General features: G+C 42.9%; 1 protein-coding gene across 1 annotated transcript in view; it reads right to left on the reverse strand.

Annotated features, from left to right (window-relative positions):
• Positions 1-1055: 1055 nt before the first annotated feature.
• The window catches only part of LOC117361193, a 48099-nt gene continuing 22101 nt past the window's right edge, over positions 1056-27053 (reverse strand). The window contains exons 2-5 of the mRNA XM_033946200.1: positions 26426-26881; positions 9666-10835; positions 9455-9487; positions 1056-2145 (exon numbers count right to left, since the gene is read on the reverse strand). Of these exons, the coding sequence (XP_033802091.1) occupies positions 2096-2145; positions 9455-9487; positions 9666-10835; positions 26426-26543 (1371 nt within the window). The 5' untranslated portion in view covers positions 26544-26881 and the 3' untranslated portion in view covers positions 1056-2095. The remainder of the gene's footprint in view (positions 2146-9454; positions 9488-9665; positions 10836-26425; positions 26882-27053) is intronic.

Consider the following 27053-nt stretch of genomic DNA (forward strand, 5'->3'; position numbering starts at 1 on the left):
TGTCAGAAGTAATTGCTGTTTTTTATGGGGGGGGATGGGCGGGAACAGAGGAGATTCCTCACGGGGTTGGGTGGGGATGGAGGGGATTCCTTATGAGGACGGGCGGGGATGAAGGAGATTCTGGCGGGGACGGGCTGGGATGGCCAGGATACTGGTGGGGACGGGTGGGATTTCTGTCACCATGCAACTCTCTAATGGTTGCCTGTCTACTACTTTTGGAAGCATTAATTTTTAATGTTGTATAATAAATAAAGCAAAATATTCATTTTTTCATCTCTTCATTCATTCTGAACCAGAACCAAACTACAGCAAATAATTCTTGTTACCAAATTTTTATTGGCTTTAAATCAAACCATTTTTTTTAAGGCTGAACACCTAACCTATTTAAAAGGTTTGATATTTTGCACTGAAGGAATTCCTTCTTGGTGAAAGATGCCATGCTCAACTTTTTAAAACAGTCCCTCAGGGGGGAGGGGGGTGTGTGAAAATTATTCTTATGTTTTTCAGGTAACTTGTTATGCAATTTTTTTATGTACTGTTTTTAGAATGAAAATGAATAAAGATATATTTAAAAAACAAACAAACAGTTCCTTGCATTTCACCCTCTTCAAGTGGTTTCACCCTCAATTACATATAGCTCTCATCAGGGAATCAAATTGCAAGGCCTTTCTCCTTCCTAGCTGGTTCTCATCAGCAGCCATCATATATGGCCTCTTTATTATTTAGTCCTCATCATGCATGCATCCTAATTTAGCCTCTTTACTTCTGAAACGCTTGTCAATCTATTCACACATACCACTGGCTAGTGGAGACAGTCAATTATTATTGTTTAAGAGTGGGCTCCCTTAATGGTCTATTCTGGGCTTAAGTCACTATTTCGTTGCAAGGAAATTATAACTAGAACCAGCTACATATAGCAGTTCTACCAACCATCCAAAAGGCCACCCTCTTACTGGTGCATATACAGCATCTCATTCCAAATGCACTTCTCACCGCTAGAAACTTTTATTGACTATTCCTCCCTCTTAATAAGGGCTCAACCTTGAGTACATAAGCACATTAACAAAATGTTTATTAATGAATTATTTGCCTATTTGAAATCATAACATATAAACAATGTAAGAGTTTCAGGAGTTCAAAACACATGTTTGGCACAACACCATGGTCAGGAAACATCACCACTCAAATTAATACCTGTAACTCCCTTGTCCAAAATCAGCAGCTCTACCCCTCAGCCAAAAGGAGGCCATTCAGTTGGTTAAACTGTGCAAGCTATGTTATCTTTACTGGCAAGAAATAACTACAGTTGAGGAAAATGTTTCATTGTGCCTTCGGGCCTGGGCATTAAATGCAGGAAAAGACACCAGTGTACTGCAGAGCCAATACATTAGGCTGCATGTAAGTAAGTATTCCATCCTCTACCCAAACTCCAAGCACAGGGAGAGAATGCAGTCCAAATGGCAAAATGAAAAACCATGCTGCAGTGAAATAAAACTAGGCAATTATGAGGATTTTTTAAGTCCCTGTATTTTTGCCCATTTTTTTTTTTAGCAAGACACAAAACCACAACTGTGCCCTGCCCTCTCCAACCCAACACCTCAAGAATAATTTTCTTCCACAAATAGTAAAAACACACAGATTTCAGAGATGAATTTAAATATATTTTTCCTTTCTATTTGATCACCAATTGGGTATTTAACATGTACATTTTCTTTTTCTTCCTTCTGATTCAAAAAGACACATTTTCACACATGAAATTAAGGTATTTCCTTTAAAAAAATTATTTTCTTTTGTTTTTAAAATCTTTGCTAACAAAAGGAAAGCAAAAAAAAATAAAATAAAAAAGAAACCCTAAAATTTAAAGGTGCATTCAATTAGGAGCACAGGATGAGAGGACAGGGGTTTTTACTTGTGCCGCTGCCGCTGCCTTTCCCAAAGGTTGGGGCAGTTATGCATTTAAAACATGTACATGTGAAGGCTAGATTTTTCCCACCCACCCCTTCCATGTTTCAAGTTTACATTTTTAAAAAGTATTGAAGTAGGCAGGGGAGGAAGGGAAAGCAAGGGGATCTGTAGATCGCAACTCAGGTCTGGTTTAACCCTTTCCATCGGTGGGCTCAGAATACACTGTGACTCTTGCTGGATCTATGGAAAAAAAAAAAAACCACAAACAATTGAGAGAGAATAAAGTGGAAAGAGAACAGCAATGTTTACTACTAATCATTTCTATAGTGCTAACAGACATACGCAGTGCTGTACATCAAAACATAGAAGAGAGTTGGGGATGTCTGTGTCCATACATGATCTCAGGCTCCTTTTTCAAACACTTTACATGCATGTGAAGGCCGCGGGCCTGCAGGAAACACAATATAAAATATTGCATTGGTCTTATATCACTAGAGCCCGGGGCTGTCATATGGGACTGTGGCGTGATGATATCTGCTCCAAATGTAACTCTCATAGGGGTGATTATATCCACTCGTTCTTTACTTGTACCAAACTGCATTTCTGGGACTCTGTGAAGCTCTGTTTGGCGAACATCCTAAGGTGCACAGTGCCTTGGAACCCTATTGCACTGTTGATGGGAGATGTTACTGATCTCAAACAGCAGGGCATGGACTTTCCCGCTCATAAGTACCTGCAGCACGCGATCCTTGTGGGCAAACAACTCATCCTGAAATATTGGACAACTGAGGAGGTTCCGACATATAATATGTGGATGTCCCGGATGCACTTGCAAGCACGCTTTGAACTGGACACTTATGCCTCCTGACCCCAGGCCCACTGGAAACTTTACTGCTCATTATGGAGGACGACCTTAACCCAGGTTGCCTAGATTCTCTGTAGGTTTGGTTCATGCACTGGATGTTCATGCTTACGCTTCTTTTCTATCTTTTCTATTTGGTATTTTATTCCATTTGTTTGCTCTGCCACGGGTTCGAGTGGCAGAGCTTATGAGTATTTGAGTTTTTGCATTTTGATTACCACTATGCCCTTGCCGTGAGTATTTGACTGGTGAGTGTGAGTACGTAAGTCTGTGAGTCTGTTGAGACGAATGTGGAGTGATTGACGGTTTGTATGATTTGTCTGGGGTGTGAATGATCAGAGGATGCAATAGATCGTTTGGGGATCCAAGATGTTGAGGTTTCTCCTAATTGGAAATATAGGCGAGGGGCGCTGGGTGGCGTACCGCTCTCTCTCACAGCTAGTTTGCAGTTCTCAGCGGGACTGCGTTCTAACACCTTAATCTGCAATCCCATGACTCTGTGTGCTTATGCCTATGCACAGTGTTACGTTGTATAGCACTACATATTCTCTGCTGTTTCCTTGTGTACCAGTATTACCTTTGTATTGTAGACGGCGGTGGCTGTCCCATTGTTTCTTGTCTTAATAAACATGATATTTAAAAAAAAAAAAAAAAAAAAACATAGAAGAGACGGTCCCAAGCTCAAAAGAGCTTACAATCTAGCAACAAGTCTTTCATTTCATCATGAACCCCTTCTTTCACTAGGTACCTCCCCAGCAGGGCTCTCCTCAAAACAATACTACAGTACTCCCCCGATATTCGTGGGGGTTCCGTTCTAGGAACCCCCGCAAATTTTGAAAAACCGCAAATACGGTGTTTCAGGGGGGAGACTGAAGAGGGCAGGAGAGAAGCCGGAGCACCGCGAGTGCAGGAAATCACTCGCGGTATGCTCCAACCACCTCTACCTGCACTAAGTCGGGCCTTATCCAATCAGGAGCTGCGTGTCAAAGCAGGGGAATACTGTATTTTAACATTACCCTTTGCATCTGCAGCCAGTCTTCTAAAGATTCCTTCTCATCCATTTCAAGGGACTGTCATCCCTACAGCCAGTGAGTCCCACTAATAGCCAATACTTCCCACCCCAGGTTTAGAGACTACTCCCTCCCATTTACAGCTCCCTCCCATTTAATATTGCACCCTTAGACATATCTTTCAGGCAACCCTATACCAATGATTATGGTATTTCTATAAGCAATGTTGCAGCACAAACTGGTTTCCTAGACACAGCACTGTATGATATTCCTCTATCAATAATAATAAAAGGCTAAGCGCGCATGCGCTTTTCAAAAATCGTGATTCCTGGTGGCTTGAGGTCTGCTTCTGTGCCAGTCCTCACAGCGCCTGCGTGTGACTGTGCAGAAGACACCAGCGACTCCTCCCTCCCGCTCCTCTTCAAAGCGGCCTGCTGAGGTTCGCCAGCCGCTGTAGCGAACCTCGCAAGCCACTCTCCACCTCCGTGCAGAAGAAGGAGTCGGGGTTGCCGTTGCCGCCACACTCACACGTCTTCCTGCAGCCCCGCCCACCGCCATGAAGCAGGAGAACCTGTCCTCGGCGCGTCACCGTCCGCCCTCACTCACCATCTGCCCTCTCTCCCTGCCCGTGTCCTCACCGTATCACCTCCCGCCCTCACTTGCCGCTGCCGCCACCACCGCTGATCCTCTTCTTCAGAGCAGCCTGCGATCGGGGACGGCTTTAAAGAACCTCGCAGGCCGCTCTCCAACCTCAGTAGCACGCTCCCTCTGACGCACGGGATCGCGTCAGAGGAAACGTGCTACCGAGTTGGAGAGCGGCCTGCTAGGTTCGCTAAAGCCGTCCACCATGATCGCAGGTTGCTTTGAAGAGGAGCAGGCCAGAAGATGCCGGGATGGAGGGAAGGTAAGAATGGGGCCAATACAGGGGGGGAGCGGTGTGCTTGGGACAGACAGGTGTTCTCGGAGGGGAGGGAGGGGGAAGACAGAAGGGGCCATGGAGAGACAGGGAGAGGGAAAGGGGGCTGCTTTGTGGGGAGGTGTGCTGGGGACAGACAGCTTTGCTCTGGGGGGAAGACAGAAGGGGCCATGGAGAGACAGGAAGAGGGAAAGGGGCTGCTTTGGGGGGGGGAGGGGTGTGCTGGGGGGGAGACAGAAGGGGCCATGGAGAGACAGGGAGAGGGAAAGGGGGCTGCTTTGGGGGGAGGGGTGTGCTGGGGGGAGACAGAAGGGGCCATGGAGAGATAGGGAGAGGAAAAGGGGGCTGCTTTGGGGGGAGGTGTGCTGGGGACAGACAGCTTTGCTCTGGGGATGACGACAGAAGAGGACCATGGAGAGACAGTTAGGGAGAGGGAAAGGGGGCTGCTTTGGGGGGGGAGGTGTGTCCTGGGGGCAGACAGCTTTGCTCAGGGGGGGGGGGGGGGGAGACACAGAAGGATACAGACAGCGGCCAAGGAGAGAGAGATAAAGAAACACAGACAGACAGACAGATCTATTCTAGCACCCGTTAATGCAACGGGCTTAAAGACTAGTAGAATATATTCTGGTTGCACAGAGTAGTGCTGCCCGATTCGAATCAGTTCTCCGATTCACTTTGGGTGAATCAATTTGAATCGGTTTGTTATTGCATAAAAATCGGACTTACCGATTCGTTGGCCCCCTGCTACCACCGCAGACTTGTTCGGGATTTTCTTCTGCCACCGGAATCCTTGCTTCGAGGTAACTTCTGGTTTTGCAAAAACCGGAAGTTACATCGAAGCAAGGACTCCGGCAGAAGGAAATCCCGAACGGGTCTCTGCGTACAGATCGGGGCTGCAAGGCTCTCTCCTCTCCTCCCTGGCCAGGCAAAAGCGGCGGTAGCGAATGCGACTCACTACCCTGCTGCTACTCCGGGCATCTTCTCTCCATTCGGCCGCCCAAGCGGAAACAGGAAATTTTCACTGAGGGCGGGCTACAGTGGAGAGAAGACGCAAGGAGTGCTGGCAGGAGTGGATCGCTACCGCCAGGACAGACCTCTTACCAGATGCGTCCCTCCTGCCGGACTCTCTTTGGGAAAGGTGCGGGGATGTGGTGGTGGGGGCTTATGAGTGCCATAAAAAAAATTAAAAAGGAAGATGGAGGGAGAGGGGAGATGGGGAGAAGATAGATGGGAGAGATGGACTTGGGGGAGATCATGGAGAAGGGAGATGAGGGGAAGGATAGAAGAAATAAAGATCTAAAAAACAGAAGAGGGAGAGAGATGGTGGGCAATGGGAACACAAAGGAAGAGAAGTTGGACACAAGGGATGGTGTGGAGGGGAGGGATAGATATACTGGATAGGAGGGTAGTTGGGAAGAGAATTGGAGACATGGTGGACCCTGGGGTGGTGGGGAAGGAGAGAGAGATGAAGGATGAAAGGGTAATTCAGAAAAGGTGGATGGAGACAAAAAAAAGGAAAGATACCAGACCTCCAGGGGAGGGAAGGGAAACTGAAGGGGAGGACAGAGACAGAAGATGGATGGTTAGCACGGAGAAAGAAGAAGACCCTGGCAAGCAAGTTATCAGAAGACAACTGGAGCCGGGGATCGATAAGATCTGAATAATGATCAGACAACAAAAGCTAGAAAAAATAATTTTATTTTCTATTTTGTGGTGTTAGACCACGAATGTGAGCTAGGATTTAAGAGAGGAAAAGTCTTTTTTGTTTGTTTATTTTGTTTATACCACAGCGCAAGTGTGGGTAGGAAAGGGCAAAGTGGGCGAAGAGACTATAAAATAAACCCACCAGGATATTTGAAAAAAAAACATCCACTTTGGCAGGAAAATCGAATCAAAAAATCAATTCAATAGGCTGAATTGAATCAAATTTTTTTTTCCTGAATCGGGTAGCACTAGCAGAGTGGTCTGTACACCAGTATTTCATAGTCAATGTTGCATGCATGCTCCATACATTTTCTTTGCTAAATCTATAGGGTTCTCTATGGGCATTACTATGTAACAGGTACATAAGGCCTCCAAGCAAAGTGCAGTATATAAGAGATCATATAAATTAGTTTAAAAATTTGGAGGCAATTTAGAATAGCTCACTTGGGTACTTTTACCGTATATTCCTATTGAAGATCACCTACACAAGATAGTCTCTTCAAAAATTAGCATAATGTACGCATATTAGAAGTACCTGAAACTACTCAATTCAAAAAAAGGTGAAGTGGGAAAATATAAATATGTAAATGCAAAAACCCACTTGCTTAAAGCTGAAAGTCAGCTTTAACGGAAGAAAAGCCTCAGATTTTATTGGCAGCACTAATCCTCAAACCACCACCGCCCACATCATTGGCCAAAAACTTCCAGAACAAGCAACTATATGCTATTGAAGTTATTTTTACGAGGACTAAGATTCTTTAACAACTCAAAAAACTGTGTTAGAAAATTAGAATTCACAAATCCAGTCAACCAGAAAAAATAACCATTCAAATTTGTGACATCATGTGGCTCTATCTTTGTAGTATACTGTATCGTTTGCCCTTGCTTGAAATTATATGTTGGTCAGACATCCAGACAATTGCGACTGCGACTTAATGAACACAAAAGCATGCTGAATAGGAAGATCTTACATGCTCTGATGGTACAACACTGCCTTGATTTCAATCATTTCTTTCAATTAAAATGTATTAGATCATATAGGACATGAACCACGTGGAGGCAATAGACAACTATGTTTCTAGCAAAGAGAGCAATGCTGGATCTATGAACTAGACACTGTGACTCTGAAGGGGTTAAATATGAGTTTAGATTGGTTTTATTTTTACTAATCTATAGTCCTCTCATATATATTTAGATATTTCAGATTTTATTGCCCGATTGGGAAACACGCCCATGCCTGCAATGACTGTTTGTCATCCAATGAAGAGAGGCCAATACTTTCTCTGAAGCCGACGTAGAGGGTCTTGATTGGCTATTCTCTCTTTGAAAGCTGAAGTTACAGCAGTAGGACGCTGGTGAGACTGTGAATACAACGATCCAGAACCACCTTGTAATTATAGAATTGCATGAGGTAAAAAAAAAAAAAAGTGATATACATGCTATACATAATTACTTTTACCGATCTGTGTGGATATAAGTGAAGTCTAAAAGCCATGAACAAATGGCTTAGTATCGTGAAACGTCGGCAGCACACAAGAAGACTAATTTTCTAACACAGTTTTTTTTGAGTTGTTAAAAAATAACTTCAATAGTGTATAATCGCTCTTTCTGGAAGTTTTTGGCCAATGATGTGGGCGGTGGTGATTTGAGAGTTAGCTCTGCCGATAAAACCTGAGGCTTTTCTTCCGTTAGAGCTGACTTTTAGCCTTAAGCAAGTGGTGTTTTTGCATTTACATATTAGAAGTACCTGTGCATTTCTGCACTTGTTGACTGTGAAGGCAAGAGTTTCAACAGCACATATACATGTAATCTCCAGAAGGTAATTGTGCTTTGTTCCTCTCCAAGCAAGCTTCATTCCTCATTATCCCTGCCAGACCAGTCCAAACAACTTGGTTATATTCCTCTACCAGCAGATGGAGCCCGGGTGGTGGTGGGGGAGAGGGGGAACAGCTCAGAGCTGACTTCATGCCCGTTATACAGGTTTTGTGTTGCCTTTACCTCCTCAGTATTTCTCTGGCTCTGCCAGATGGTACAGATTTGTGGCCAGGTGCAACAACTATAAGTAGGCCACGTTTAGAAAAGCAGTAGATTCCTGGTGGAGTATAGATCAAGCCTTTGCAGCTGATTTATCTCCCCTCTTAGGAACACTCAGCTGGGGTCAGAATTAACACACCAAATGGGCCGACTACTGAGTAGTGCTCAATATTTTTTTATCCTCAGCAAGTCTGACAACAGGAAATACTGAAAGCACAGCCTCTTCCCAGAGAGCCTTCCATTCTTCAATGGTGTCATGTCAGATTTAGATTTTATTCATGAGGTGATTACACTCCAAACACAAACACCCCCTAACTCCCTCTGCTTGTTTGTCTCTGCCCCAAAAAGGAAGGTGATACACTACAGGTAAGTTATGGTAATTCAGCATGTCACCTTGTACATTTAGCCCGACTTGAGAGCAGGCAGGCACATAGGTGCCAGGTGGACAGATGAAAACTACTCTCCTTCCACCTGCTTCCAGTATATCTTAAAAAAAGAAAAAAGACAAAGGGAAAAGGTAGGTAAGTCATAGCAATTCAATATATCAGCCAGTGCATTTGGACCGATTATGGAGCAAGCAGGAAAACAGGCACCATGGGAAAGGATGTGTTCTATGTAAATTTAGCATTTAGACAAACATACAACTGGAGGCGTAGCAGCCAGTCTGAATGTAATCATACCCTTGACATATGAAATTATAATTTCTGGGTTAGTAACAATAAAATGTTTTTGACCACATCAGGTTTAGGTTTGGTAATGAACTGGGAACCCAACACACTGCCTTCAGGCATTTTTATTTTAACATGGGATACTGAGGAGCAATAGGCAGCACCAGACCCCTATAAAAGGAATGAAGTCATTACCTGGAATTTTTTTTTTTTTTTGCTCTGATGTTTGCTGGCAGAAGGACATATCTCACTTCTCTGGACTGGTCTGGTAGGACTCAAGAGTAAATTAAAAGGTGGATCTAAATTTCACGTTATAATCCTCTATTATAACCAGAACTATATAGTTTAACTTTACCTAATTTATGCAGATTCCACAGCTGATCCCATTCTAGAGAAAAGAGAAAAAAATAAATTAAACATTAAACATTGCAGCAATGAAAATCTTTCAGCAGTTTTCAATGCTGTTTTATTACTAAGACCTATACACAACTCTGCCAATGCACTGAAGTCCCTGCTAGAATAGCAGGGCATGATTCAAGCCAGAACCTCCTTAGAAGTAAACTTACCTCGCATGTGGTACCACACCACTGCCTCCCAGTCTTTCTCACTTGCAGACTCCTGGCATACTTGAGGCTCCATCTCTGCTGCTACCTCTGTCACGATGTTTGTGAGGACAAGGGGTGTGCTCTCTCCTGCAGACACTGCCTGCCCAGCATTTGGGTCATTGATGAAGGAAAGCCCCCACTCATTCTGAAAAATGGCACCCAGGTGCTCTTTATTTTGGGAATATGCACAGGGTGGAGAGCCAGGGGCACTCTGTCCATTCTCACTGTTGGGTGGAGAGTCCAAACGATGCGGCAATGGCTCTGGGGTTGCAGGGGATGAAGGAGCACCTGAAGTAGGGAGAAAAGCGGTAGAAGCAGCTGCAGTCGTGCCAGTTCGATAGGGATCATTTTGGCTAGTGGACAGCACACAGTTGGGCAAGCTATTAGTGGTCTTCACTGCTGAGGCAGGCACCATGGTGGTCTTGGCTGCTGGGGCTGCAGGAGGCTCTGGGGTCCTCTTCTCTAGATTTTCTTTTACCTTGCTAGCATAGCTGATCTTCGGCAGGGTGCGGGCACTACTATTGTCTACTGGAAAGACTGGTGGCTGTTTGAAGGGAGACCAAGTCTCTTCTTTTCCTGTCATGTTGGAGGTTGGCTTCCCCTCCACCTTGTCACGTGCCTGAGGGGGATCTGTAGCTCCTGGTGAACGATGTGTGGAAGCAGAATTACCCCCAGTTTTCACACTGCCAGTAGGTACAATTTGGGGCTCAGGGGAATTGCTCTTCTGTTCCTCAGAAGTTCCCAGCAACTCCTTAGTCTTCTGCATTCGTGTGTAACCACGGCTCTCAAAACTGATGCCACCGGACTGCTGAGGCCGATAGCCATTCATTGCATTATTCTGCCGAGGAACCCAGTCCCTCCTGTATTTTCTCTCAAAGTCTCTAAAGTTTCTCCTGAAGCCCGGATGGAAGGGCCCTGAGCGGTCAGTATAGTGTGATTGGTGTCGGTGGTAACTGTAATGGTGGGCAGGGGGTCTCTGTGTCTGGCGGGGGGCTGTAGTCTCCCGCTCTGAAATCTGCAGATTACGGATATTCATGCTGTTGGATGGACTCAACGGGGTGCTTTCTTCGCTCCGACTGGACACTGCTTCAATCTCTGGGTCAGGCCCACACCCATTAGTGTCCCAGGACCCTGGGAATGAGAAAGAAAATTGGATTCAGTGATAATCTAGATTACACAAAATTTACCCCCAGATTAACAGAGAGGAGCAATTATTCAGTAGGCAGAAACCCTCTAAAAATCAGAACCCCCCCCAAACAATAACAGCTGGTTATGACATCTTTAATGCTAAGAAATTTGACCATGTTACCCCTCTCCTCAGAAAAGCTCACTGGTTACCTATTTCACATACGTTCAAAATATTACTTCTTGCTTTCAAAGTCCAATCTAATCATATTCCCTCATTTATAGACAGATTGTTGATCCTTTATGATTCGCATAGGACACTACGTTCTTCCCAACAATATCTTTTAGCAGTTCCCTCAGTTCATCAGTTATTTTATGACACAACACGTAAAACATTTTTTTTTGGTAATTGCACCAACACTGTGGAATGTTCTACCACTGACCCTGAGACAAGAAAAGAACCTTAACAACTTTAAATCTAATCTCAAAACATTTATTTTTAGAGATTCTTTTGAGATTTATATTGTATTTTTCACTCCATAAGATGCACTTTTTTCCCCCAAAAAAGTGGGTGAAATAAGGGTGCATCTTATGGAGGGAATACCACAATCCCCCCTCCGGTACCTGTTTTTAATCGCGGCCCAACTTTCGCCCCCTGGCAGGGAGAATTTGGTTCAGAATGTGCTTTTTTCCTTGTTTTCCTCCTCTAAATCTAGGGTGTCTTACGGTCAGGTGCATCTTATTGAGCGAAAAATACGGTACTTAGTTTTCCTCATTCAAAAAACTCAGACATTAGACCTTATTTTAAAGATCCCTTTACTCCCTTTTGTATTCTGCTTCACCTTTCTTTTATTTTAAGCAATGTATCCTCCCCATCTGTCCATATGTATCATGTTATGTCTGTACTGTAATTGTGAATTTGTTCCCTCTATTTTATATTTTTTTAAAAAACTTTTAAATAATTTGCATAAATTGGAAACCGTTTTGTTTATAAAAGCAGTATATCAAGACCTTAAACTTGAAACTTTTCTGGTGCTGTTTATTTTTGATAATAACTTGCAAATTCAGTATCTGGCAATAGGCTAGAAGGGAAATAGAAACATGATGGCATATAAAAGGCCAAATGGCCCATCCAGTCTGCTCATCCGCAGTAACCATTATCTCTTCCTCTCTCTATGAGTTCCCACATGCCTATCTAAGAGATCCCACATGCTTTTTTGAATATTGCCAGTCAGACATGAGCCAGGAGAGGTAAGATGATAGCAGAAAAAAAGTTCTTCTTTGGTGGGGGTGGGGGGAGCAAAATAAAATAACAAAACTATATTAGGTTGTACATCGATTAAATTTTTAATTGCACAATTAATTGCATAAGGCACCACCTCACATTTCCTCCTGTATAGTACAATATACAGATAGCAGATGTAAATTCTCAAAACTGAGCAAAAAACAAAAGGAAAACTGCAGACTGTATGTACAAGATGCAGGCTATGTTTATTATACCAAATTTCAAATTCGCAATTATTGTTACCCTTCTTACAAAACCAGGAACTCAACACGGTCCGTGTTTCAGAGAAAACACCTTATTCAGGGGTCCATTGGTTGTAGGGTTTAAAGCTAACCGCAATGTAAATTGGTAATAAGCAAAACACCTGTGTTAGGACAATCAATACAGTCCAACTGTGCACCACAATAACGAAACATAGACCGTGTCGGGTCCCTGGTTCTGTAAGAAGGGTAACAATAATTACCGCATTTAAAATTTGGTATAATAAACATAGCCTGCATCTTGTACATATAGTCTGCAGTTTTCCTTTAGTTTTTTGCTTGCTGTCTTTGTACAGCAAACACCGTTGGATCCCTTTGTTGTTTGAATTCTCAAAACTGACAAATTTTGATTATATCACAGAAAATCCCATTATTCCCTTACTAAATTAAAAATAAAATCATTTAATCTTACCATTACTGTTTTATGATTTATCTTTCTAATCATCTTGTTCCACATCTCTGGTTCTGTTTCCCTGTGCTCTGAACTCTATCTACAGGGCCTCCTGTCTATTCACTCTTTTTTCTCTTCATTTCCTGCCCTATTATCCATCTTTAACTTTCTTGCTCCTTTTAAAATCTATCTAGTTTCCATTTCTCTCTTTCTCTTCCTCTCAATTCGTGGACACCATCATCTCCTCCCTCCCCTGGGCGCTCTCTCTTCCCTCCCCTCTCCATCATTCTGTGATCACCATTTCTCTCCCATCACCATCTCCCTTTTTTTTTTCCATCCTCCATTTCCACAGCATCTAGCCTTCTGAAACATCATCCCTCCTCCATGTGTGCATTTCTTTTGTCGCTCCCTCTTTCTCCCAGCAAATCTTCTTGTGCTCCTGAACCCTCTCTCCTCCCCCCCCCCGGATCCATTCTCTCTCTTCCTTCTCTTTCTTTGGCACCTGTTCCTGTGCTCCTGAATCTTCCTCTTCTTCCCTACCCCCACCCCCTCCCCAACAGACCAGTACGATATTTCTCTCCTCCTCCCCACCTCCACGGTCTACTATCTCTCTCGAGTCACTCCCTCCCTCCGACCTTCCATACATTGCCAGCGATTAAGGCAGTGTGCACTGCAAGCCGGCTAGCTGGCTCCAGAGTGTCTTTCTCTCTCTAGCATGTCCTGCCTAAGCAACAGAAGTTACATCAGCTTCATCCGCAGGACTCTGGAATATAGCAAGGGATTAGTGTTTTTCAAAAACTGTCCTACCCGTTTTATGGTCTAGATTCAATCTTTATATCAAAAGCCATTTGTCTGCCTCTGCATTAGTGGGACATATACTAAAGAATCTGAGCTTTAACAAGGGACCTGCCAGGGGTGCCCTTTCCCCTATCTTATTTTTGTCAATGGAACTGTTTGTACATTTTATCAGAGGCCATCAAGGCATTGGAGGTAGTGTTTTAAGAGAGAAAACTCATATAAGATTTTATTATTTGCAAATGATGCCATTTTTACAATCCCTGATCCACTATGATCCAGGGATTCAAGCCTTCAAAACAAAAAATGTGGAATCAGAAATTTTAATCATATTGAGAAGCCATAAAATAGATCAATTAAAGGGGCGTTAGCCATTTCAGTGAGCCAAGACTTGTATAAAATATCTGGGCATTACAGCAACAATCCCCCATTATAGAAAATTATATGGGAGGACCTGGAACATTGGGAAGATCTTAATCTCTTATGGTTTAGTAGGATCAATGCAGTCAAAAAGATAGAGTACTGAAAACACATAACAATTTGGGAAGGACTATCCGTGATTATGAGTGTCAGGAGCAGTGCAGAGCATTCAGCGCAGCTCCCTGCACTAATAACCACTATCGCGGTTTTAGTAAAGAGGGGGGAGGATAAGTTTCCAAGTTTTATTAAAATTTGATATCCCACCTATCATATTTTGTCTAAGTGGCTTACAATGCAAAATAATTTAAAAAGGGATAGGTGTGTGACAAGACATGAATGTGAAGGAAAAGGGGAGAACTACAATAAATAGTAAAGTTAGGATAAGGGAAACACAGAAGGAAAGGGTGGGTCTCAGAACTCTGATCAATTAGCTAAAATCTGCCTATAATAATGTGAACGTCTGAATTTTAGAAAGAGTTAAGAATAAGCATCAGAAAATTAAAAAAAAAAAAGACTAAGATATTTTTTGAAGACTACCTAAAACATTCTTTTGGCGATTACATTAAAAAGTATTTGCGTATAAAGTGGTACCTCAGAATCCAAATGTCCCAGAACTCGAACGTTTTTGGAATCCGAACTTTTTTTTGTAGTAAATTTTGCCTCAGAATCCAAACTCTGCTTTGGAATCCGAACGCCCTGCACATTGTATGTGTGTGTTTCTGCCCCAGAATCTGAATGCTGCTTTGGAATATTTGTTAATATTTTACCTTAAAATCCAGTGTACTATACTTTGATCCTATGGGAAACGGTTGCTCCTTGACCGACGTCCAATTTAGCCAACGAGAGCAGGAAATCACTCGTAACACAGTGCCCCCTGAAGATTTTTTTTTTTAAAGAAAATGGGGAGGGGGACTTCCTGTCCATGTTGTGGCTGATGAGCATGAGGGTTGTCATTCTTTAGCAGGGAGTCTGCAGGCAGGATCATGGCTGCTGAACCGCTCGCAGAGATCAGGCCTTTGAAAGTGAGTCCGCAACAGCCTGTTGTATCTGGTGCGGTACCCCCCCCCCAAGCCTCGCTCCGCGCAGTTAATGATAACCTCCCTAATCAGTTCATCGAAGCACTGGGAGTAAAGCTCCCCGCGCACAGAACATACAAATCCCCGTCTCTCAAGCCTGCCTTTGCTGCAGTTTGATATCCAGCTGCTCCTGCAAATGCACTGCATCCATACCGGTGCTTGGTGTGCTGGAAACCTGCTGGCTCCAGAGCCGATTCCCTTTAACCCATTCTCTAGGAGGCCTGAAGAAATTGTAAATGTAATCCTGCCCCCTGTGCGCAGGGAACTTTATTCCCAGTGCTTTGATGAGCTGATCCGGAGCAAGGCGTGCTTCGGTTGCGAGTGAGAAACAAGATCCACAATGACCATTGCAGCCCTTTATGAGAGCAGCAGAGAATTTGGCCCAAGGAAGGCCTTGCAGGATGAGCACGGCAAATCTGACATGCAGAAGAGAATATCGGAGCTAGACGGCGAGAGGCAAGTAAATGAACAAAAAGCCAAGTGTGAAGCTGTCAAGAAGCGGGAGGGGCTGAAAGGCGGCAAGTAGAAGAGAAAAAACATGCAGAGATTTTTGTTTTTACTAAAACACTAATGGCCATCAGCAGCTAACTTGCATTCCTCGTAAATTTTATTCCTCCAATATTTATCACGGAGATGAGAGCAACTGTAAATTTTGAAAGATCCTGCAACAGAAGTTTGTTGTGAAATACTGTATTTACTGTTAAAATTTGAGTTTGTGGGACCAAGGAACGGATTAATCCATTTTCTATTATTTTCAATGGGAAAAATTGTCTTGGAACTCGAACTGGGGTTTGGAACGGATTAAGTTCGGATTCCAAGGCATCACTGTATTTGGAGATGCAAGCCACTTTGGCTAGAGAGAGATGTTATTTCGGCCTAAGAATTGGTGGGGGTGGGGTTTATGGCAGTTCCTAATTTTCAAATATATTCTAGAGCAGTGCAACAAGAAAGCATAGTTATTTACCTATAACAGGTGTTATCCAGGGACAGCAGGCAGATATTCTCACAGGTTGGGTGACATCTTCCACGGAGCCCTGGTACAGACCGTACAAAAATGTACTGACACTAACTTCTTTAGAAATCTAGAGACCGCCCATACCTCACATGTGCGAGTGCCTTCTCGCTCGTCAGCTCAAAGGACCATCAGTTCAGTAAAAAAAAAAAAAAAAAGCTAATAAGCCAACTAGGGGAGGTAGGAGGGTTGTGAGAATATCTGCCTGCTGTCCCTGGATAACACCTGTTACAGGTAAGTAATTGCATTTTATCCCAGGACAAACAAGCAGCATATGCTCATAGATGGGACTCCCTAGCTACTAAGAAAGGGATGGAGGGAAGTTGGCATCTAAACAAAATAAATTATGTAGAACTGCTTGGCCGAACCAATGATCCCATCTGGAATGAATCTCCAGACAGTAATGGGATATGAAAGTACAAATTGAGGACTAAGTGGCTGCTTTACAAATTTCCTCAATAGGAGTGGAACAGAGAAAAGCTACTGCAGCTGCCAGTGCTCTAACTTTATGTGCCATAACACAACCCTCCTGTGGTAGCCCAGCCCGAGCATAGCACTAGGAGATACAGTCTGCCAACCACTTAAGAGATTGTTCTCTTGGTTATAGGAGCTCCCAAATCTGTTCGGATTAAATGAGAGGAATAACTGAGCTGAAATTCTATGAGGCTTGGTCCGATCCAGGTAATAAGCTAAAGCACATTTACAGTCCAATGTGTGGAGTGCAGTTTCACCAGGATGGGAATGTTGGCTTGGGAAGAAGACTGGAAGAACTATAGACTGGTTGCAATGGAATTCTGAAACTATTTTGGTAGGAATTTGGGATGAGTATGCAGGACAACTATCATGAAAGAATGTTATATAAAGCAGATCTGCAACAAGTGCTTGGCGTTCACCGACTCGGCATGCTGAAGTTATGCAGATTAAGAAGACTACTTTCCATGTGAGGATCTTGAAAGATGAAGATACAAGAGGTGCAAATGGTGGTTTCATTAAAGTGGAAAGTACAATGTTAAGGTCCAAAGCAACTGGTGGAGGTTTGATTGGGGGGTTTGGGGTATAGGAGGCCCTTCAGGAACCTGGAAACTAATGGGTATGTAGCCAGAGGTTTATCATTCAGAAGTATGTGAAAAGCACTGATAGTACTGAGGTGCACCCTTGCTGAAGTGGCCTTTAGGCCAGAGTTGGAGAAATGTAAGAGGTAATCCAGCACTGAGGACAGAGGACACATATCTAGAAGTCAGGTTCATTGGTTACACCAAAGAATAAATCGGATCCACTTGAAATAACAAGAGTTATGTGGACAGTTTTCTGGAAGTGTCTATTATAGTTGATACGGGATCAGATTTATGGAATTGATCTATCCACTGGGAGAGAGATTATGAGAGCTAGAGAACATAGACTGGGGTGGAGGAGGGACCCCTTGTTTTGAGTCAGAAGAATTGGGAAAATCTACATTGGAATGGGTTCCTTGACACTGAGTTTTAGTAGTGGCGGGAGCCAGGGTTGTCTCAGTCACCTTGGAGCTTTGAGAATCATAGTGGCTGGCTCTTGTCCAAATTTGAACAGAGTTTTTCCTATCAGAGGAAACACGTACAGAAATTTGTTCGCCCAATCGAACAGAAATGCGTCAGATTCTAGATGAGGCGAGTGTAGTCTGGAGCAGAAGTGTGGAAGTTTGTGATTGACAGGAGATGCAAAAAGATCTATTTGAGGGGTTCCCCATGCTAAGAAGATTTGATGTACAATCGCTGAGCTGAGTGACCATCGTAAGGTTGAAAAAAATCTGCTGTCTGTCCACTAGTGTGTTCTGCTTGTCTGATAAGACAGCTTTGAGAAAGATCTTTTGTGGAACAGCCCAATTTCAAATCTTTGTCACTTCCTGGCAAAGGTGGAGAGAGCCTGTGCCTCCTTGTTTATGTAATACATGGCGACTTGATTGTCTGTGCAGATTAGTACTTGAAAATGTGGGCAGCGCTCTTCGAATTGGTCATTGTTCTAGGAGATTGATGTGAAAAGATTTTTCTTGAACAGTCCAAATGCCTTGAGTGTGAAGACCATCTAGGTGAACTCTCTACTCATACAAGGATGCATCTATGGTTAATATCTTTTCAAATTGAGGTACATGGAACAGAAGGCCTCTGGATAGGTTTGTTGGGTTTAGCCACCACCATAGAGAGATTGATGAAGTAAAGAGTTGACCCTGGAGTTGATAGGATAGTGGATCTGTGGCTTGAGACCACTGAGAGGAAAGAGTCTATTTAATATCTCTGAGATAAAGATGGGCAAATGGGGTAACATGGTCTGTCTAGGCCATGTGTTCCAAGAGTCGTATCATTTGATGTGCTGTGATGGTTTGGAAAGTAGATACTCTGATTCACCTCTGCAAGCAAGTATCTAGTCTCTGTTGGAGATGTTAAACACGAGACTGAGTCGTATCTAGCAGCATTCCAACAAATTCCAGGTTCTGAGATGGTAGGAGGTGGGATTTCTGGTAGTCAACTGCAAATCCCAAAAGCTCTAGAAGACGTATGGTTGAGTTTATTGCCGATTGAGCCGCTTGAGGTTTTAATCAACCAATTGTCCAGATAAGGGAATACATAAAAGCCATAAGAGCGGAGTGTTCCAGCCACTACAGCTAAACACTTTGTGAAGACTGTGTGCGCTTATGCTAGGCCAAAGGGTAGCACCCTATATTGGAGATGATGTGTCCCTATTTGAAAATCAAATATACTTTCTGCGGCTGGAAGAATAGGGATGTGTCTATACTTCCTTGAGATCCAGAGAGCAAAGCCAGTTGTTCTTCTCTAGAAGGGGGTACAAAGTGCCTAGAGAGAGAATGTGAAACTTTCATTAAGTTTGCAGATGACACAAAGCTATGCTGGGCAATCAGATCGCAGAAGGACAGCGAGGAACTCCAGAGCGACTTGAATCATTGGAGAAGTGGGCAGATAAATGGCAGATGAATTTTAATGTGGAAAAATGCAAAGTGATGCATTTAGGAAGAAAAAATAAAGATCACAAGTATAGTATGTCAGATGTAACTCTGGGAAAGACCGAACAGGAAAAGGACCTGGATGTACTGATAGATAGGACCCTGAAACCATTGGCGCAATGTGCGGCAGCAGCAAAGAAAGCAAATAGAATGCTAGGCATGATAAAGAAGGGAATTACGAGTAGATCAGAGAAAGTTATAATACCACTCTATAGAGACATGGTCAGACCGCACCTGGAATACTGCGTCCAGCATTGGTCTCCATATCTAAAGAAGGATATAAAACTGCTAGAGAGGGTGCAGAGATGAGCAACGAAGCTAGTGAAAGGTATGGAGAACCTGGACTACGAAGAACGACTTAGGAGACTGGGGTTGTTCTCCCTTGAGAAGAGGAGACTGCGAGGGGATCTGATCGAGACTTTCAAAATACTGAAAGAATTCAACAAAATGGAGCAGGGAAAGCAGTTATTTACAATGTCCAGTGTGACACGGATAAGAGGACATAGACTGAAGCTGAGGGGGGACAGGTCCAGGACAAATATCAGGAAGTTCTGTTTCACGCAGCGAGTGGTGGACACCTGGAATGCTCTCCCAGAGGAAGTAATTGCAGAATCCACCGTTCTAGAATGTAAGGATAAACTAGATGCACATCTCCTTAAGAGTGGCATAGAGTGATACGGGTAAGGATAAATTAGATGCACATCTCCCTTGAGAAGCATACAGTGATTTGGGGACTAAAACTATGCCAGGGTACACCTGGCGGGGCCTCCGCATGTGCGGATCACCGGACTTGATGGACCCAAGGTCTGATCCGGAGATGGCAATTCTTATGTTCTCTTTGACTAAATATTTGTTGAGAGCTCAGAGATCAAGAAATCGGGCTCAGCCTCCATTCTTCTTCAGTATAAGGAAATATTTGGAGTAAAATTCCAGGCCCCTCTGCTGGTTCGATGGCATTGTTTCAGGAGGGCCAAGAGCTCTTGAGCCCGTGCTGCTCCTTGTGACCCTGGGCAAGTCACTTAATCCTCCATAGCCCCAGGTACGTTAGATAGATTGTGAGCCCACCGGGACAGAGAGGGAAAATGCTTGAGTACCTGATTGTAAAAACCGCTTAGATAACCTTGATAGGCGGTATATAAAATCCTAATAAACTTGAAACTTGTTGAAGAAGGGAGGTCTGTTGTGATGTGAAAGAGTACTCTCTTGGAAGATTTGGAGGTTCTCTTGCAGACGGATGGCATAACTTTCCTTTATGACTTATAAAACCTAGTTGTTGGATGTAATGAGAGTCCAACGATGGTGGTAATGGGTTAATCAGCCTCCGATGGGGTGAGGAGGTTGGGATAGAAGAACGGTGGCTAAGCTCTGGATGAGCGAGTCAAAAGGACTGAGTTGACTTCTGTTGAGGTTGTGTTTGAGGCTTCTAACACTGCTGTCTGGGGTGCTTCTGTGGAGGAGCCCTGGAGGTAGAAGCTGGCTGAGTGTAGCACCATTTGCAGGGTGCTGACTAGTATCTAGGGTTATAGCAACACCTAAGAGACTGAGGTTTTGATGATTTAGTAGATAAGTGGTCATGCTTTGCTCATGCCTGGTAATTTTTTTTGTATGGCTTCTTCAATTTTGTCTCCAAAGAGTTCATCACCAATACAGAGAATGTATGCTAGACGGTGCTGGACATTAGAATCTAGGCCAGACACTCATAACCATGCCTGTCGGTGCATAGCAATAGATAATGTTGATGCCTTAGAGGCGACATAAAAGGCATTAAAAACAGACTGGGCCATGAACTTTCTAGTCTCCAGAGGTTAATAGGTGTTTTTCAGAAATTCTTCTACCTGATCTCCTAGAATATACTGCTCATAACGCGACAGTTGTTGAACCAGTTGCTTGAAGTAAAATGTCATGTAGAAATTATAACTGAGAATGCAACTAGTTAGCATTGTATTCTGATATAACCTGCGACCGAATCTGGTATGGCCTTCTCTTCCTGGTGGAGTGCTGGCAAAGGTCCTGGTGCTGGAGGGCTTTTTAAGAGCAGATTCCACCAGTAGGGAGTGATGCTATACTTGAGGATTGTCAAACCCTGGGCATGATTGGACTCTATAAAAGGGAGTCTGCATAGATGTTTGATATGCGGGCTACAAAATGTTTAAAAAAAAATAAATAAATAAGAGTCTAATTTCCTGGGTGTTACAGGGATGAATAGAGGTGTTTCTCAATTTTTAAACATTGCTTCCATCATTAAGTTGTGGAATGCAAATTTTAAACAATCCTTGGGAATTTGCTCAAAGTTTAAGACATCAAACAGCTCAGCTCTCAGTTCAGATTCAGATTCCATTCTGACTGGCAGAGCTTGTTCCTTCTGACAATTGACTTTCGTAAAAGACAGGTTCTCAGGTGATGGGTGACCTCCTTCTAGGTGGTGGAGGAGAGGGATCCAATGATGCTGTGGGATGGGATGTGAAAGACTCTGGAGCAAACAGCTCTTGGTCAAAGGTCTGAATTGAATTATTCGATGCCTGGAGATGGGGTAGGTCTGGAGCAATGGTCTGTCGAAGCGTGACATCACCGAGAGAATCGGCAACTCTGATGTCGGGCCGAACGATGACAGGAGCTTCTATCTCTACCCTGGTTCAGATTTGATATAGATCTGGAAGAGTTACTGGATCTAGTTGTACAATGGTGATGAGCTGAACATGACCTGGTACCTGAAGGCCTCGTAGAGTGATGCTCAGGCTGGGCTGGTGCCAACGCAGCCGAGGGAGGAACTTGGGCTACCTGTGACTGTAGAATAACTGCCAACTCCCTTTGAAACAGCTCCTTTATTTGGTCCTGGATGGACTGCACTGGTACTGCAGGTGTTGCTGGTACGGTTGGTGCTGTAGGGCATTGAGGCATTGGGGACTCTAATAAACAGACATGCCTCCAAGGGGACACCAACTGCAGAAATGGAGAACAGCTTGTGTCAGTGTTTGACGTGTATTGAATCGATGCTTGAGAAGATGCCAATGTGTTTCTAGTAGGTGAGGCATGAGAATGCTTCTTAGCCTTTTTAGGGGGTAATGAAGCTGGTGGTACTGCAGAAGCCAACATGGAGAAGGACACCGACGTTGGTGTCAATGTCAATGCAGTTGGAGAATGGTGTTTTTCAACTTCTGATGGGGTCGACATTGTCGATGCACCGGGTGGCCCCAAATAACTTTTCCTGCTGTAAAAGTTAAGACTTCAATAAACGATTCTATACCTTGGAGCAGTGGACACAAGAGTCTACTCGATGTTCAGGACTAAGGCACTGGAGACACCAGTTGTGTGGGTAGGTGACTGAGATGATCCTACTGCACCAAGTACACTTTTTGAAGCCAGTTGAAGATTTAGACATCAATGGAAAAATAGCCGCAGAGAGGTCGAAGGACTCAATTGTACTGATGTCAAGTGGGCAAGAATCTGAAAACAGGCCTGAAAAACGTAAAGTTAAAGGAAAAAATGACAGGGAATAAAAACACAAAGAAAATAAGAAATTTAAATGATGGGAAGGCAAAAAAAAAAAAGACAAAAAATTCATGCACTTGGAGAGAATCCCAAAATAAAATTTCTTAGTTCAGTGGAAAACTAAGAACTGATGGACCAGTGAGTCAACATCAGGCGGGAAGGCATTCGCACATGCTCAGTATGGGCAGTCTCGAGACTTCTAAAGTAATGTGACAGTACACTTTTGCACTGTTTATACCAGGGCTCCATGGATGTCACCCATCTGTGAAAATATGCTACCTGCTTGTCCTGGAATAATAGAGCAGCACCTGGTAAGGGATACCCTTTGAGAGCAATTCCCTGACTAATGCCCACAGAGATGAGAAGGTTGTTACATAGGGCTAATCCTTATAAACTGGAGTGTAGCTGCATATTATAATGTAGACCCCTGAGGAAGCCGATAATAGGTGAAACGGGTCCCCGTTGGGCATTAAGAGCTTCATATTGCTACAACAATGACACTGGCGTTAAAGTCACTACAAGATAAGTGCCGGTTCAGTCATTTGATTTGTACTAAAGCACTTTATAATAGTTTTTTGCACAAAGCACTAGCACTTTTTTTTATAACAATAGAGGCACTGAGCTCAATGAAAGATACCCCTTTCCTGCACAAGCTGAAGAGACAATCGTTCATGATTTTTCAGCGCAGGCATCTGAGAGCACAGTAGCTTAAAGATAGAATAACGATTTTAGATAATCAATCATACAAGTCTTTTTGTTTTGTTAATTGAGTGATTAAATAGACTTGTTCCCATTGTGGTATATTTCAGTGAAACAAGAGTTAGGTCAGCACTATGAAGAGAAAGAATGAAAGATAATTTTTTGTATGCAACTCTAGGTTTTGATTGCCACCAATTTGGTTGAAAATGGCTATAAGATGCTGTGTTTTTGGTACATACCTGTGCAGATTTATAAGATGTGTAGAAGAGGAAATCAGGGGTATCAGAGAGGATGTGGGGAAATGGACTACTACTATTACTATCCATTCAGTCATGTCCAACCTTTGGATACTCTGTAGGCCAGTCCTCGCCATAAGAACATAAGAACTGCCATCTCCGGATCAGACCCATGGTCCATCGAGTCCGGCGATCCGCACACGCGGAGGCCCAGTCAGGTATACACCTGATGTACTTTTAGTCACCCATATCCCTCTATGCCTCTCGTAAGGAGATGTGCATCTAATTTGCTTTTGAATCCTAGCACAGTGGATTCCTTAATAACCTCCTTTGGGAGAGCATTCCAGGCGTCTACCACTCGCTGTGTAAAGCAGAACTTCCTGGCATTTGTCCTGGACTTGTCCCCCCTTAGCTTCAAACCATGTCCTCTTGTCCGTGTCACGTTGGACAATGTAAATAATTTATTTTCCTGCTCTATTTTATCGATGCCTTTCAGCATTTTGAACGTCTCGATCATGTCCCCTCGCAGCCTCCTCTTCTCAAGGGACAACAGTCCCAGTTTCTTGAGTCGTTCCTCATATTCCAAGTTCTCCATACCTCTTATTAGCTTCGTTGCTCGTCTCTGCACCCTCTCAAGCAGTTTTATATCCTTCTTTAGGTTGGGAGACCAATGTTGGACACAGTATTCCAAGTGTGGTCTGACCATTGCCCTATAAAGCGGCATTATGACTTTCTCCGATCTACTCGTGATTCCTTTCTTTATCATGCCCAACATTCTGTTTGCTTTCTTTGCCGCTGCCGCGCATTGTGCCGACGGCTTCAGGGTCCTATCTATCAGTACACCCAGGTCCTTTTCTTGTTTGCTCTTACCCAGAGTTGCGCCTGACATTCTATACTCGTGTTCCTTATTCTTACTACCTAAATGCATTACTTTGCATTTCTCCACGTTGAACTTCATCTGCCATTGCTCTGCCCATTTCTCTAACTGATACAAGTCGCTCTGGAGTTCCTCGCTATCCTCCTGCGATCTGATTGCCCGGCATAGCTTTGTGTCGTCTGCAAATTTAATGATCTCACTGGATACTCCTTCTTCCAGGTCATTGATGTAAATATTAAATAGGATCGGCCCAAGAACCGAGCCCTGGGGCACACCACTAGTCACTTTCTCCCAGTCTGAGAACTTCCCATTCAAATCTATTCAAATGAGCTGAATCATTAGCTTTTGCTTTTTTATATACGATTTTAGCTTTTATTTTAAAGAAATTGTGTTATTTTATGTTTGTTTATTGATTTGTACATGCACTTCTGTCACCCGCATAGATTGTTTGTATATGCGGGATAAAAGTGTTTTTAAATAAATAAATGAGATATATTAGTATATTTCTAGGTACTAAAATCAAGTGCTACATTATTTAATTTAGGAGAACCATCAGCTGAATCCCTAAAAACTCACTACTGTATACCATTCACACACCAAATTGATTAGGGCACATGTGTCAAAGTCGGTCCTCGAGGTCCGCAATCCAGTCGGGTTTTCAGGATTTCCCCAATGAATATGCATGAGAATAGCATGCAATGAAAGCAGTGCATGCAAACAGATCTCATGCATATTCACTGGAGAAATTCCGAAAACCCGGCAGGACAGCGGCCCTCAAGGACCGACTTTGACACCCCTGGATTAGGGGGATATGATGTGGTAGCAGCTTGGGGGGCATCAAGGTGGGCTGAATGCATAGAATGGCTGAGTGGGGATAAAGGGAAGTTGTGACATTATTCAGTATTTATTTATTGAGATTTACTAACCGCCTTTGTGAAGAGACACAAACAAGCCGATGTATAGTAGGTATAATTCAGCATAAAACTTACAATTTTGTCAACAGCATGACAGTAGTAGAAAGACCAAATACGAACATATATATAATGAATGAGGTAGAGTTAAAATCTGTAAATTGAAAATAATACGGCTACCATGAAACAGTTTCAAAAATATACTCATTAACAGCACTGAAATTCAAATAAGAGCGATATAATACTTAGGAAGCATCTAATAAGCATTCAAATAACATAGATATGTCACTAATGCTTTTCTATCCTAAAGCAGAGGGGTCAGATGCAGATATTAGATGGGGACCAGGTACAGGGTACTTTGGACTAAACAAATGGGAGGCTAAACTCAAGGCAAATTGTTTATACAGTTAAACAATGTAAAAGGAATTAATTTAGTTAGTATATGTGGTGAGCTAGTCCTGGTGCAGAATGAGTGTATAATCAATCACCCTATATATTAATGGCTTGGGTAAAGAGCCAAGCTTTCACCTGCTTCCTGAAGTAGAGACAGTCTGGAGTTAGACATAGCCCCACTGGGAGTAAATTCCAGAGCACGGGTAAACTTTTCCAACATTTTCACTAAGGAGCGCTAGCCATTTTAGTGCAAATATAATGCACGCGTTAGCCTTTAGCGTACGCTAAAACGGCTAGCACGCCTTAGTAAAAGAACCCCGTAATTTGGATTCATATCATGAAAGACCTTAAAAGCCATCACTAAGGCCATGCTTCCCTGTTTTCCACCAGTCTCTCTCAACATAGACAGAAATGCTATCAGGACTGGAGAAAGACCTCAGCAGTGGGGAAGCAAATAGGTTAAACCAAAGACTGAGCAGGGTCTGCAATATCATGTTGCAATTGTTCAGTGCAACATTTGTACAACCACCACCTTGAAATTTTTACTTGGAAAAAAAATATATATATATATATAAATTAATATGTGTTTGTGTGTGTATTTATGTATATATATATAATATAATACATATATAAAATACACATATCTATCTATCTATAATATTTTTTTTCTTACAAGTTTTCACTCTAGGATTTTTGCAGTTCCATGCCTAGGAAGCTCTCCTCAAATCCCATCCCACCCTATTTCCCACAAGCCTCATACCTGATTTGGTCCTGATCCGACCCTCTGTCTCACTCTTGTAACATTTCTCCTTCTTACGACTCGGCCACAGTTCCTGGGGATTCATATTCTCATCGCTAGCAACAATGCCCTTCTGCATAATCTATTTTGTATTTTTAAATATCTTCCCTTTTCCACAAATATTTAAAAATTAAAAATAAATAAAAATGTACTCAGCTAATTCTTAATATTAATAGAAATGTCTTTTTAGAGGGAAAAAATAGTGTGTGTATACACAACACAGGGTCAACTTTTAGGAGATTTTTTTGTTTGGTTTTAATTTGCTTTTTTTTTTTTAAATGTGGGAAAAGGTTTTTGCGCCTTGGCTTGGAGGGGGATGCACGCCGCTGTTGCTCTTCTTTTTGATTTTCCTTCTTCTTCTTCTTCTTGAATATAGCAGATGGTGTCACGTGAAAACAATGTTTAATTTAGAGGTACCTGCAGGAGACATACACAAAAGTAACCAAAAATAACCAAGTGTAACCATCTACAGGACCTTAAAAGACAGCCTATGCAATCACCAGATTTTATGTTCAAATCTTTTTTTATTGTGAATGAAACAATAGACAACAAAGAATAGAGCAAAGTCAAAAGAACCAACATCCAACAA

The sequence above is a fragment of the Geotrypetes seraphini genome, chromosome 5 (genome assembly GCF_902459505.1).
Source record: "Geotrypetes seraphini chromosome 5, aGeoSer1.1, whole genome shotgun sequence".
NCBI lineage: Eukaryota > Metazoa > Chordata > Amphibia > Gymnophiona > Dermophiidae > Geotrypetes > Geotrypetes seraphini.